At 43.8% G+C, this 14,770-nt stretch overlaps 1 protein-coding gene across 1 annotated transcript in view; it reads left to right on the forward strand.

Annotated features, from left to right (window-relative positions):
* Positions 1-14,770, forward strand: part of LOC130380327 (zinc finger protein 585A-like) — a 39,012-nt gene that overhangs the window by 14,633 nt on the left and 9,609 nt on the right. Inside the window, exons 5-6 of the mRNA XM_056587499.1 lie at positions 14,186-14,457; positions 14,638-14,701. Of these exons, the coding sequence (XP_056443474.1) occupies positions 14,186-14,457; positions 14,638-14,701 (336 nt within the window). The remainder of the gene's footprint in view (positions 1-14,185; positions 14,458-14,637; positions 14,702-14,770) is intronic.

Raw genomic sequence — 14,770 nt, forward strand, 5'->3', positions numbered from 1 at the left:
CAACTTGAGGGATTGCAGTCCAGCCAATGCCCTGGCCACGGACCCATCTGGTGCTGTGTTATTGGGGATAAATGTACAACATGTTGTCCCTATCATCCCGCACACCCCTCCTCGTTCTGCTAATAACATATCTAAAGCTAGCCTATTCTGATAGGTCATCCGGGAGGTGGCATCCAATTGTTCGGACAGTCCTTTGACTGCCTCTTCTGTAAAATTAACAAACCGTTGTTGATTATAGTATATGTAATTTATCCAGTCAACATTTTTATTAATAGTAGACCACCAAAATAGAACTGATTCAAATCCTGCCGCTACCTGATTCCGGGCTTTATGTTCGTTGGGGACCCCTCGTGGTACTCCTATTGCGTCTATGTATATGTTTTTATCAAAACTACCCGGGACTGGTGCATACTCTCGTTTCCGACGGGTCAAGTCCGGGAGACCACCGTTGCTGGATAATGTGAGATCCATCACCGTCTTGCTATCGGGTAAAATGTAGATGGGCATTATTAACTGTATGATTGCGCATGTTCCTGAGAATTCAAAGGGGAGAACTCCCCTGAGGATCAGACCTCCACAGAACCACCATATATCACTACGGGCACGGGTCATATTGGACAACAATTTTATCTCTCTAGTGGTGTTACAAGAGTCAAGAGGAAATGATCCCACCTTTCTCCCTGTTCCCCTTCCTGTGATACAATGATAGTCCGGAGTTAAATTAACTTCAAATCTTGGGGGTAAAGATCTAATCGGGGTCTGAGGATACATGTTATTTAGTCTGGATTTTATTGCAATTGTGCACCCTGGGATGTGGCCGTCCACGAATAATTCCAATAGACAAACAAAACCTTGCGGTGAATTATGCGGGGTGATTCTAGCGGGGGCTGTGGTCAAGGAGGGGCGGCCGGCGGCACAGATAATGCAGTTGGTCTTACCCTGGGCTCGGGCCGTGTAGTTCATCCATTTTAACCACATGTTCTGATCAAGCTCACCCGTCTTTACCTCCCAATATTCTTCGTGCGTCCCTCCATTTGGGTGCACTACCGGGGGTGGTGAGAGATGAGGCGCTCCTAAGGAATCATACGTCCCTCTAGATGGAAATTTATTGGGACCGCATGCAACTCCTGATAGATGGATAACTACCTTTAGGTCCTCCCCATAAGTATCCGCCCTTAACGTTAGAAAAACCAGGCCTTTGTCTGTCTTATGAGATCTGTTTTCGGGAATGAGTAAATCTGCCCTTAACTTTATGAATATTGACTCTCCCTTGACTGCTAGACCATTATTGCTCCAGACTTCTTTATAGCCATATAATCTTCTGGTAAGGGAGATTCCCTTTTGGATTTCCTTGTAGTTGGACCTCAGGGGATAATAGCCCTCCTTGTACCCAGGATGGGTAAGCCACGATGTCTGAAACCACGCCTCGCAGGAATAATCTCTCATGTAGCTACCGTCTCGTCTGGTGCTTACGCACATGTACTTTTCTGCCTGGTAGACCCGGTCCTTCCTGGTCCCACAGGGCAGCATATCACAAAAATTCAGCTCAAAGATACTTTCTATCCCTCGACAGTACCTTAACGAGACCTGACCTGTTGTTGTTGGTGGTTTAGGCGGTGGGTACCTGGCGATGTTGTCTCCCGCTCCTTCTTGGAACAGGACTACCAGAAGGAATCCTACCAGGTACTTTCCCAAGGGCACGCTGTGGCCCATCGTCTTGGGATGAGGAGTGTTTGTCCTTGGCTTGGAGTGCAGCTAGGTCGGTCAGGGTCTCAGTCCACGATCTGCCAGGAGTATCTGCTTTGCGGCACCGGCTCAGGTGGTGCCACTGGGCCCCACGTCGGTCCTCTACAGAAACAGAAAAGGGTTTGGCCAAGAATACCTTGTATGGCCCCTTCCACCGGTCTTCTAGGTCTTTCGATGGTGTTTTTTCACCCAGATCCACTCGCCAGGTGTCACCGACGTTGGTGAAGGATTCTCTGGATCGGACGGCTTCTGGTCTGTGATCTGTCTTGCTACACAACTTTCAATCCTTGATTTAATATTCACACTACATCCCTCCTTGCGCATTGCTTCAGCCATGCGCATTAAAATTAACCAATCCTAACCATTTCTTATTTTGGTATTTTGGACCTCGTCAGGTCTGTTGAACTATGCATTTCTACCGCTTGTCCTCAGGATCCTCTATTGGGGGGGACTCCTCTATTGGAGGTTATCCCAGAACTCTTCTAATAAGAATCCCCAGGCCTGGATAACCCCGGATTTCTGTGGACGAGCGGTATGCACGCTATGGACAACTTTAAAGGCTAACCGTTCATGATGTGGAGTCTAGCTATTTTAAGATCACTGTGTAACTGCCGTACAGGGATCTGGTTGATGCAAGACCTCTGGGTTGGTGCCCTTTTGTAGGCTTCTAGTTTCTGGAATCCGGCTTTCCTAATTGTCGAATACAAGATAATGCATTCATATTGTGGTACGATATTATATCTATTGCAATCGCTCCAACGGAAGCAATAGTTGACCTTTGAACATTTCACGCAGTGTTTATTCGTATGTAGTAGCTGATTATAGCAGAATTTAAGCCATGTACATTTAATATTCGCAAAAAACGTATTGTAATTGTGTCTACCGCAGTTGAGCTAACTCCCTCCTTGGGCACCGTTTAAAACCATGTGCACCATTTATTAATTCAACATATTATTCTAGCAGTTGAACCCCGTGTCTATTTGAACCAGCCTGGTTCTCTACCTGTCTTGCTATACAAAACGCATGTATAATAGACAGAAGTGCTCAGCAACCTGAAAAAATAATTACTGTCAGTGTTTGGCATTCGTTCTTATACTGCCATTTCCTGGAGAGAGAAAGAATTAAGATCAATGCAGAGAAGTAAAAAGATGAGTGTTTCGCAACTATAATGCTTGTGTTGCCACCTCCTAAAGAGAAAAGAGAATTAATATTTTATGCACAGAAGTAAAATGATGATGATGGGCAACTGATCGTTGCCTTCCTGATTAGAAAAGAGAATATTTGTAGTAATGTTAACGATTAAAATGATGAATGTCGGGCATCCATTACTGCTCGGGTTGCCAAGGCCTGACGAGAAAAGAGAACAAATTTATTACAAATGCAAGAGATCGGCTACTTGGAAAGTTGGGGGGACGTCTAGTTGGGACTAATAATAGTTATATACTTGTGGTACATTTGGAGATGTTGAGATGTAATTGGGAATAATCTCGTGTTAACGAGTAGGCGGCACTACCAAGAACTACAAATATGGCTGCGGTGCATACTACATACGTATCAGCCGACTACAGAAACTTCTGAGTTCTATCTGTCCGGCTGAACACTGTGGTACCTTATGGCATAAGGCTACCACTTAACCGCATTTTGCGCTCTCAGTACACTTTCTCCGCGCTGTGTGTACATGTATATATACATAGATAGTCCTATATGTTCCTTGGATGATAAGGGGAACTACAAATAAAAGTTATCGTTAAAAATAGCGACACAGAGAGAGATGTGTCGTGGGAGAGGCTAGGGGGTGGTCTTTATGATGAGGGTTTAGAGGGAGGAAGATTGGTGGTGGGGGATGGGGTTCATTAAGACAGTGGAGGAGGAGATTGGAACTTTCGTTAATGTTCTTTTGGGCTCGATCTTCACAGAGACCGATAGTGGAGGACCTTACCTCGCACCCATAACCATGAACAATCGTTAACTACAAGTACTCAAAACGACGCCAGTGGGGCATTAAAGACAAAGCTATTCTGTGGGGGGGGGTGGGAGATAGGGACTAAAGGATGGGGAAGGAATTTAAAGGGTGAGGGAGGGCCTACCTTTAGACAGGCAGGCAGACAGAGAGAAAGAGCGAGGAGTTGGGAGTTACAAGATTGTACAACGTTAATTGCTCTTCAATATTCCGTATTGAATCTGTGGAACAACCTTCCTGGTTGCCCAAAAGCAATATGTCTGTACAAACAAAGTGGAGAGAGAGTGAGTGAGTGAGTGAGTATCAAAGTGAGTGAGTGAGTGAGTGAGTGAGTGAGTGAGTGAGTGAGTGAGTGAGTGAGTGAGTGAGTGAGTGAGTGAGTGAGTGAGTGAGTGAGTGAGAGAGAGAGAGAGAGAGGGGAAGAGGAAGAGGGAGCGGGGGAGAGAGAGCGAGAGAGACAGTGAGTGAGAGAGAGAGAGAGAGGGGGAGGTTAGGTGGGGGTGGGGGTCGCGGCACAGGGGCTGCGAAGTACTAAGAGTGTTTGGGTTTTTCGGAATTCACAACTTATTTATCGATAAAGAAACTTTTCTTGATTTCTATCTGAACGACAAAAGGCTGTGATAACCTATTACTATATCCAACACTTGAATGACCAAGCACACACTATTCGCACGTCGTGCTGTGAGTGTACCCGTCAATAAACAGTATTCAATGGGATGGGGACAGGGATCTGCAACAGGACCTGCGGAGAGGGTGGAGATAAGGTGGAGAAGTGAAAAAAAATAAAAAGGGGTGGGGGGCTTTTACTCCAGGACCTGCGGAGAGAGATGAAAGGGGTGTGAAGGGGGTATACAATAGGATGTGGGGACAAGGACAGAAGGGTGGGGAGGGGGGGGTGAGTTTACGATAGGATATGGGATATTGAGACAAAGGGATGGGGAGAGGGGGGTGAGTTTACGATAGGATATGGGATATTGGGATAAAAGGATGGGGAGGGGAGGGTGGTCTGACGACCGGATCTTTAGAGACAGGGACAGAAGGGTTTGGGGTTATCAAAGGGGTTTTCTAGGGTATGGGAGAAAAAGTACAACAACTATTCGAGTTGTTCCAGTCCTACCGGACTGCGCAACCAGGCCACAAGATAGCACCGGCACCGAGAGATAGAGATCTGCTTTTGCCTAGGTCAGAGGTTATGCAGTCTTAACAAAGACTGACCATTCATCTCCTACCGACTTGCAAGAGAGAGAGAGAGAGAGAGAGAGAGAGAGAGAGAGAGAGAGAGAGAGAGAGAGAGAGAGAGAGAGAGAGAGAGAGAGAGAGAGAGAGAGAGAGAGAGAGAGGGGGGGGGGAGAGGGAGAGAGAGGGGAGGGGGGGGGAGAGGGAGAGAGAGGGGAGGGGGGAGGGGGGGGGGGGGGGAGAGGGGGAGAGAGAGATAGGATGTAACACTTAAGTTGAGCCCCCCGTTGCTTTAGAGAAATGGCGTCTATTTCAAAAAAGGAGTTCGACTATAACGACTGATGGTATGAACAAAGGAACCGCACGTTTTCCAAGACGCGTGGTCCGCTTAAATCGTACACCACGTGTAACATCCAAAGGGCTGTAGAGACAAACTAGTTTTGACCCAGGTAGCTCTAGTCAAAAGCATGTATTGGATCTCTATAAGAAGTAAGAGATTCCTGCAAGTTTGTCCCCACGGCGGGTTAGCGAGGCGCTTGATAGCAGATGGGTTATTCCTGCGTAAGTCCACCTCTACGGCTGCGTTCTATACTAACCAAAATTGCACATTTAGATGTTACATGAACCGGGCTGTGAGGAATCAATTCGATTTGAATTCCTTGGCTAACTACGGCCAAGCTTCCGGTTTAATATGCAACTAAGCTAGGTTAACGTTAAAGACCTGACCTTTCCTCACCCCGCCGTAAGAGTTCAGAAGTTTATGGTCGGTAATAAATATACCTTATGGTGCCCCGGTTTAACTTCGGCGCTACACCAAATAAATAACACATAACCACAGGTAATACGTCTCCCACGTTGGTACGGACATTTAGATCTAATCAGGATTGCATATAGTCTATCTACAAACCCATATAAAACACACTCCTAGCCCTTATACTTCGTGAGCTCGTTATTTAATTTCAATCTGTTAGTTTATTCTAGGCCGTTTGTAACCGGCTGTATGAATTTAAACCAGTCCGAGATTACACGTCCCCGCAGCCTGACGGATGCAGTACAAGCTATTCACCTAATGTTACTAATCTAACTATACAGAGTTTAGTCATTGACAACAGGTTCTGTTTACCTTTGTTGTGGCGCCTGTAAGTAGCTTGTACTGCTTTCCGAACGGCCTCGCGGTCGCCAGTCTCGGTCCGGACTTTCCACGAACGTCGGGGTCAACCAATTATCATGTTCTTCAAGGAAAGAGGGGTCGAATCCAAAGGAATAGCTTTAAAGAGATACTTTATTTGTATAAAGTATTTTCGGTATGGTAAACTGATGCTCTGAAGTTAAGAGAGATTGAAGATGTGCCTTAGCACGTGCGAGAGTGTTCTCCTAGCTAATCCAAGACACTAACCCACCGATATCCTAGCTTAGCCTTGAGAGTTCTACCTGTCTTCAAGATGTGGAGGCTTTCTTATGGACTCGGAGGACCGGAAGACTTGGAGAAAACCGGTGGGACGTAATCCTCGGTTTCCTCGCTTGGTCTGTGGTGCTGCCCTCTGTGGATAAAGTATCTATTGCAGCCTTCAGTAAGGCTCCCCTTGTGGCTATGTATGGTATTTACGGCTAATATGTTTGGTCTTCATTGAGTCTATGTGTGGGTAGCTTAGATTCTTAAAATACGTAACAGTTCTTATGATGTTCTAATGTTGCGTTGTTATTGTGTTGGACGGGTTAGATGTTCAGATGTTGGACACGGCAAAGGACTGCCGTGAAAAGATTATTGGCAATTAATTCAGCCTCATGTCACTATTCAAATTCAAACATACTTGTGAGAATAGATGGCCCTTTTCTCTCGCATATTAACAGCCAAGTTAACGGTAATACACTATGGGGGAGGTGGACATGTCTGCAAGGAAAAACAATCTACACAACAAAGTAGTCGATTGGCCTGGCCTTAGTATCAGACTCAATGGCTCCAGTAGGAATGCAAATGTGAACTAGCTTTATGGGGTCAGAACAGTCTCATTAATAATGAATGCACAGAGAAGGATTCACAAATGTATTTTCTACCCATGACACAATTCTTTCATTTGTGAATAAAAAATACAATGTATCCTATCTCCTGCTTTGTCGACACCAAAGTTCAACATTAGAGACTTAGAAGGAGGTAACTGATAGGCAGCTAACTCATAGTGCAATTTAGACTTATAATAATTAATAAAAATGACCGTTATTCTGACAGGGCCTATTGTTTTCATCTAAGGAAACAGTAGCTTAGTAGCTCCGCTTGTGAAATGTTGGTCGTCCAATAATATTATTTCTCGAATATACACTTGGAGCAACACTACTACAACAACGTGAATTTGAACCATTTATTACAAGAAATATAAACAAAAATATGTATAAACCATGAAACTTATAGTTCCTCCTGAGGGTCGTCAGCTTCTTTGTGCCCGCACTACTGGCCGTCTGGAGCTGGATATTTTAGTCGGATGGTCTGCACGACGCAAGTAGGTAGAACGACACGACAGCCTCGGCCCAATCTCTCGCCTTGCAGGACCCATTCCAGAAAGTCCCGGTAGGCTGTTAGGCGATATGGTCTACAAAACAATGAGCACACAGATAGCGAAAAATGTTCTTTACCGTTCAAAAATATAAGTTGGTTTCTAACGATACAAAGATTAATGAAAAGTGACCATTTAAACATGTTCAATAAAAGGATAATAGAACGGGGAAAGGTTACCGAGCAAGGTACGTTTTATTACTCTGTTTTCTGGGAATAATTGACACAAGCAGAAACCAAAAACCAGCCGTTTTTTTCCCTTTTCGTTTTGTCCAAAAAAACGAAAATCCAAATTTCAGTTCGTTTATTCGTTTTTTGGTTCTTCTTACCAAAACGAGTTTACCACTCAATATCTGGTTTCCGCCGGTGGGCGGGTCCTCTTATTGGCTAGCGTGCTTCATTGCCCTGTGCTCTTCATAATAAAAGTTCTTCCGTTTGAGAATGTCGACAAAAATATTACTGTATTATAGACACTAGCAGACACAGAGGACCACACCACCCACAGTCAAGACTGACACGGCTTCAAATAACAATTCATAATCAATTGAAAATGAGAACTTATGAGGTTATGATGACTTCAGTGCAGTTGATGTTTAGCCACAGTTAATACATGCAGAGCAGACCTGCGAGCGCTGGCTGCTGATTTCCTCACAGCCTGAGAGCTATGAGGAATTCCGAATACAAGTGATCACAACACATTTCTGACAGCTGAAAATTGCGCATTTGTTGACCTTTATCCATTTAAAGTAAGCAAATATTTTTTTCTTGTTGAAAGATATTTTATATTGTTTTCATATTATTATTTACTGATGGTGTTTACAGAATGCGAGTGCGTGTTATATTGAAAGTGAGGCTGAGTGTGCCTATGAATATAGGCTACAGTGAGTTTTTTAAGGTGCTGTACAAGCAAATCATATTGTCTACTCTGTACAGTGACAGGGCGTGTAAAGTAACCTACTTCATTCAATATCGAATATGCTACTGTAGCCTACACTATGTACAAATGGTTTTGCTCATGGCAGTTGTGACAGTCATTTTAACGTGTCAGCAGGCAAGCTTCACTCATTCCAGGATGCATTATGCGTTGTCCTATAGCAGTCATACTCAAGTAGCGGCCCGCGGGCCTTTTGTGGCCCGCGGGGTGTCTATTAATGGCCCTCGAGCTGTTTTGAAAAGTTTTTTTAATTATTTAAAAAAAACAAAAAAAAAAAAAAACATGCTGGGCGCTCTTATTTTGAAACCGCGCGCCGCGATCTCAATACGAGGCTGGGGGTTGCAACGATAAACAGATAGCACTCCAGCCCACAGACCGCTCCAGCCCTCCCAAACTCGAGGCAGACAGTCCATCTCAGCAGCAGTCAAGGCCGATTTAGGGTCGTTTTAGACGCAGAGACGTAAGCACGTAATTTACACAAGGGACTTGTTTTAGACAAGTTTTGATTTACGGTTCCTTTAAGGTTCCTTAAGGATTGCGCGTGTTGTAAGGGGATTCTCCGCCAGAACAGTAGGGGGAGCAACGAACGAATCTGTGGGCGTGGAAGTGGAAATCGCTGGCTTGTTTATATTTATAATTATCATAATTCGTTCTTGTGTTTTCTTCTTCTCCTTCTTCAAAATTCTTCATTCGCTTCTGTCAAAGCCTTTTAAAAATGGCACTATTATGCTGTAAAACCGGAAATGTGAGACTCCTGAAAGGATGTGGTTAGCTGGCCAATCACAGTCTTTGCGAGCTGCGTAGGGCCGTAGTGTTTCAGTCGCATAGTCAGGAATTTTGGCCGACGCACTTAAGCACGTAAGGGGGGATATTTTACAGCGCAAGGGGGGGTTATGTATCTTACGTGCTTACGCGTTACGTCTAAAACAGAGCATATATCGGCCTCAGTCACACGTATACCGACCGGCCCCTTGAGTCACTGAAAAAAAAAATTGTGGCCCCTCATCATTTCTACTTGAGTACCCCTGTCCTATAGCCTACTTGGAACATGTTTTGGAATGGATCTATACAGGCCAGCTGGAATACAAAGCAAACTCTTTGTATTCCAGCTGTTTTTTTTGTGATGTTTTATGATGTTTCAATGTTGCGTTGGTAATGTGTTAGACAGCTTAGATGTTCTTAGATGTTTTGTTAACCTGATTCCTATCCCACTCTGTTTAAGTAAAAGTGTGCTACTGCTGCAAAATCTCTTGGCTTTTGTTTTTTTCTTTTCTTTAATGTGTTTGGAAATGACTTTTAATGATGTTAACTAGATCTCATAACTGGCCTAAACACATAAAAATTGGTATATACCCTATACCGTTTGACTATAAAACCTCTATAATAATCTCTATTCATGTAGTCAGTCAATGATCAAACTAGTAGCATGAATATGAATTACAGTCCAAGCGGGTTAGGCAAGGCAAGGCAATTTTATTTTTATAGCCCGTTTTTACAAACAGTTTGTCTCAAAGGGCTTTACATAGCATGAGCATCATAACAACATCCTCTTCCCTTAAACCCTCACAACGACTGAGTAAAAACTCCCAGGAAAACCAAGGGGAAAAATTGCAGTTGGTTCAGACTGGGGGTGGAGCTGTGGAGAATATATGGAAACGCAGAGAGACTGCGAGACGCCAAGGCCAAACTACAAGGTGCGAAAGGTGAGGGGGGGGGGGGGGGGTCTGCCTCTCTGACCCATGGGGAGAGCTGGTTCCACAGTAAAGGAGCCCAGTAACTGAATGCTCTACTTCCCAGTCTGTTTTTAGAGATAATGGGAGTCACTAACAGACCTGCATTCTGGGAGCCAATAAAAATCTTGGATAAGTCATAATAAAGGTAATGATTCATTATTGTGCATTTAAAGATGTATATTATTACATTGCAGCATTATTTGGGGATGACAATACAAGACTTCCATGAATGTGCATTTTAAGGAGTTTGCTTTGTATTACAGCTGGCAAATTTCTATAGGCTACTATAGATCCATTTCATATGATTTGCTTGTACAGCACCTTAAAAAACTCACTGTAGCCTATATTCATAGGCAGACCCAGCCTCGCTTTCAATATAACACACACTCGCATTCTGTAATCACTGTCAGTAAATAATAATATGAAAACAATATAAAATATCTAATTATCAAGCAAAAAATTATCTGTTTACTATAAATGGATAAAGGTCAACAGATGCGCAATGCAGGGCTCTCCATTTTTGAACTGAGTTCAGAGTGAGATTTTGTCGGGGGGGTGGGGGGGGGGGGATATATGTAACTGCATACAAATTTGTTCACAGACATGGTGACTAATGTATGATAGTAGGCATTATTGGCCCTTAACACTAATATTCAGAAACAACACTGCCTCAAAAGGATATTGGTCTAAGCAACACCAGTAGAGGCATATACTTTCCCTGAACTTTTAAACGTTGCAAACGTGCAAAACATATATTATATTTATTTAAAAATATATCTGTGGCATTCAGTAGGCCAATGCTGTGGTAAAGTGTGCAAAGTATGAGTATGAATATTTGATGGAGTATGAGTGAGTGTTCCCTTCTGTTACATAGATAGAACTTTATCAATCCCCTGCAGGAGAAATGTGTTAATGTTTGTCCCTATAAAACAATAATGGTAAAAAAATATAATACAAAACATGACGGTAACTCTAAAGTCAAACCGTCCAATCTGAAGGCTTTACCTAACCACTCCCCCTACTCACTTCCACCAATGCAAAGCGAACAGAACTGAGTAGGGGAGGGCGTAGCCCAACAAGTTTGTGACAGACCCAGAGGAACGCAACGCAAATTAAATGTGAACATGTATTGAGGCTTTATTAAAATCCCGGACGATTTGAAATTTCACCCGGACGCATTTGATTCCTACCCTTCCACTGTCAAATAGCGGCGCAAGTTGTGTGGCGTGTGAGCGTGTGCATGGGTTGAATTGCGTGCGTCTCACGGAGAGCCCTGCGCAATGTGCAGCTGTCAGAAATGTGTTGTAATCACTTGTATTCCTCATAGCTCTCAGGCTGAGAGGAAATCAGCAGCCCGCGATCGCAGCTCCATTGATGTGAACGCGTACAGAGCGCATATTCAGAGCCGGACAATGATGTCGTAGTAAAGCCCTCAGGTCTATTCTGCATGTATTAACTGTGGATAAACATCAACTGCACTGAAGTCATCATAACTTCATAAGTTCTCATTGTCAAATGATTATGAACACTATTATTGTTATTTGAAGCCGTGTCAGTCTTGACTGTGGGTGGTGTGGTCCTCTGTGTCTGCTAGTGTCTATAATAAAGTAATATTTTTGTCGACATTATCAAACGGAAGAACTTTTATTATGAAGAGCACAGGGCAATGAAGCACGCTAGCCAATAAGAGGACCCGCCCACCGGCGGAAACCAGATATTGAGTGGTAAATTCGTTTCGCTCAGTAAGAACCAAAAAACGAATAAACGAACTGAAATATTGATTTTCGTTTTTTTGACAAAACGTAGAAACGAATAAACGAACTGAAATCTTGATTTTCGTTTTCTTGTCAAAACGAAAAAACGGCTGGTTTTCTGGTTTCTGCTTGCGTCAATTATTCCCAGAAAACAGAGTAATAAAACGTACCTTGCTCAACACCACACTGGATTATGTAAGGGGTGCCAGGTAGAGGAGACAGTGGAACATGTTTTAATGAACTGTAGTGGTTATGGGACGGAGAGGTAAAGTATGAAAAATCAATTGAGAGAATTGGGTATGCAGGAGTTTACTTTGGAAAATACTTTAAGATTAATGAAGAGGAATTGTATAAAAGTATTGTTTGGCTTTTTGAGAGAAACAGGGTTATATGATAGGATATAGAGTAGAAAGAATGTGTGAATGAGTGAGTGTTTGGATATTTTTTGTTTTGATTCATTAACTGGATCAGAAGAGGGCGGTAATGAACCAAGTTGTGGATGCCAACCGCCGTAAAACACCAAGAAGAAGAAGAAAGGTTACCTCCCCTTTCCCTGCTTTGCCCGCCCAGAGAATTTGTCCCGACCGCCCATGAGAAAAGGAGCTACGACCGCGTGGGCTCAGCATACACACAGTTCTTTCCTCGAGAGACATCATAGCTTGCAAGCATGGCAGTTGCTCAGTGTTGGGATGTACAAATTATCACAAAAGTCTATGTTTAGTTCCTTCATCCGAGACTATTTTCTCTGGAAACGCGCCAAACATTTCACCGACTTCCTCAACTTTGTCCAATACAAAGCTGGACTTGCTGAACGTCTGGAAAAGGAGTCCGGATCACTACCAACTCTCCTCGGCTCAGCTACAAACCTCGGACAAGTAAGTCAACTGCCGCTATATCATTGTGTTGCTTTACTGTATATGGTTACCTTGTTACCCTAGCATTAGCTCTACAGCTACCAGCCCAGTTACTGTCTCTAATGTAAAGGTAGATGGCATCAGGTATGTGTGTGAATACACACACTGTAATGAGTGTTGTACACTTCTTTGTTATTTGGATAACCGTTCTGACTGAGCGTGCACCTCTGCAAACCAGGGGGATCACACGAGAATGGGCAAAGGGGGTACAGGCACTGATCTCTGCTGCTTAGATACCAAGGGAATGTCCCGAATCTTTAAGAATGTCTGCTCACCCTTCTACAAATGAATACAACTGTCTTTTTCCAGCTACGTGACCGCAGTAGTTGTAGCGTTTTCACAACCCTCTACCATCACCTTGTTTTCACTTTGAGCACTCCCCTCCTCCACCCCTTAAAGAGCGAATTAGCTCTTTTCAGGCTGCACTTGAAAGCAAGAATTTTGTTTTTAATTTGCTTGCCTGGGTAAATAAAGGTTGATAATAATAATGACCGCCGTTACAGCTCGTAACTTACGGTCTAAAATGTGTCCCCGGATGCAGCATAATGTTATACATCGATCTGGTACGAGTTCACAGGTAGTGAGTTGCGGGTTGGACTGCCATTCCAGGGCCCACTCATATTTTCCCCATCCCACTTGATTCAAATCAATGGGTTATTAGCAGATTTCTGCAGAGCTTGATGTAATTCTATTGAGATGATGAGATGAACTTTTCAGACAAACGAAATATGCAAACAAATACATTATATAAATTCATCTGATAATTTCATAGATCTAATTTTAAGTATTAGGCTAATATAATTCACTAAACATGCTTATCTTATGTCTTCTTACAACTTGCACCTGGAATGCATACAAAGTAAATTGAGTACTAATTGGACCTTGTTGTCTCTACACAGGCCAGCTCATCAAGTGCTTACATTCAGCAGCTTCTCTCAAGGGATGTTGCCTGCCATACAGACCACCTGGAAACACATAGGAAACACACGGCTATCCTTAACGACTTTGCGGTCCCACTTTACAAGTGAAGGCATGTACTTTCCACCCTGAGTACATTTACTTGATGTAGTAGATTCTAGGCAGCATAGATTCTAGGCTGATGCTAGACTCTAACTGCGCTAAAAAGCTCTTTGGAAAAGCATCATGACCAGCGCCCTGTTAAACACGAGTCAAACTTGGGAGTTGCATTTCAAAGATGGAATCAGTCAAGAGCCCAGAAGGTTTTCAGGACAGATGCCACATGAGCTGTTTATTATTCTCAAACATCAATGAATTCAAAATGTATAAATGTTAGCTGATCAGCTTACCGTTGCCGCTTGAGCTTTGAGTCTAGGGGGGAGGGTGCTGGAGGCGACATCCCTCTCCAAAACTGTGAATCTTTGTCTGCATTATACATTTTAAACCCTCTGTGTCTGCGAAGCCTTTGGAGACCGTAGCACGCAGCGCGGCGCCACCTCGGAGAGTCTGGGTGTGGACGCCCCTGGCTCCTCCCACATGTCCAGTCACAGCGGGGAGCTGCGGATCCTGAGCGTCTACGGTAAAGGGGAGGGCCCACTGGCGGTGGACGGCCATGAAACCCTCTTCACCGTGTCGGAAATGGAGGCCCTGAACTCGCTGTCTGCGGACCACAGCGCGGCCAAGAGCCTGGAGCGCGGCGAGCGGCTGGTCTGCCACGAGGAGCTGCGTGTGCAGGTTGGAAATAATCTTCTTATTCAGCATCCAAAAGAGAGGCTTCCTCTGTTACAACTCCAGCACACACCCTTATAAAGCATACACCTTTATGATTTAATGAGTTGTAAGTGGGGATTAAAAACTATTCTGTGCAAATTAAATAATGTCTTGTGTGTGTTTCCTTCTTCATGTGGAAAGCAGCAGACCCTGGACACCATTTCAATCAAGGTTGAAGAGGATATTGGTGGAGGCATGCCCGCTGTAGGTTAGTAATACACATTGCATCCATGCAAGCAAACATCCTGGATCCACTGAGAATGTACTCGATTCTAAC

This window comes from Gadus chalcogrammus, chromosome 4 (assembly GCF_026213295.1).
Source record: "Gadus chalcogrammus isolate NIFS_2021 chromosome 4, NIFS_Gcha_1.0, whole genome shotgun sequence".
Lineage (NCBI taxonomy): Eukaryota > Metazoa > Chordata > Actinopteri > Gadiformes > Gadidae > Gadus > Gadus chalcogrammus.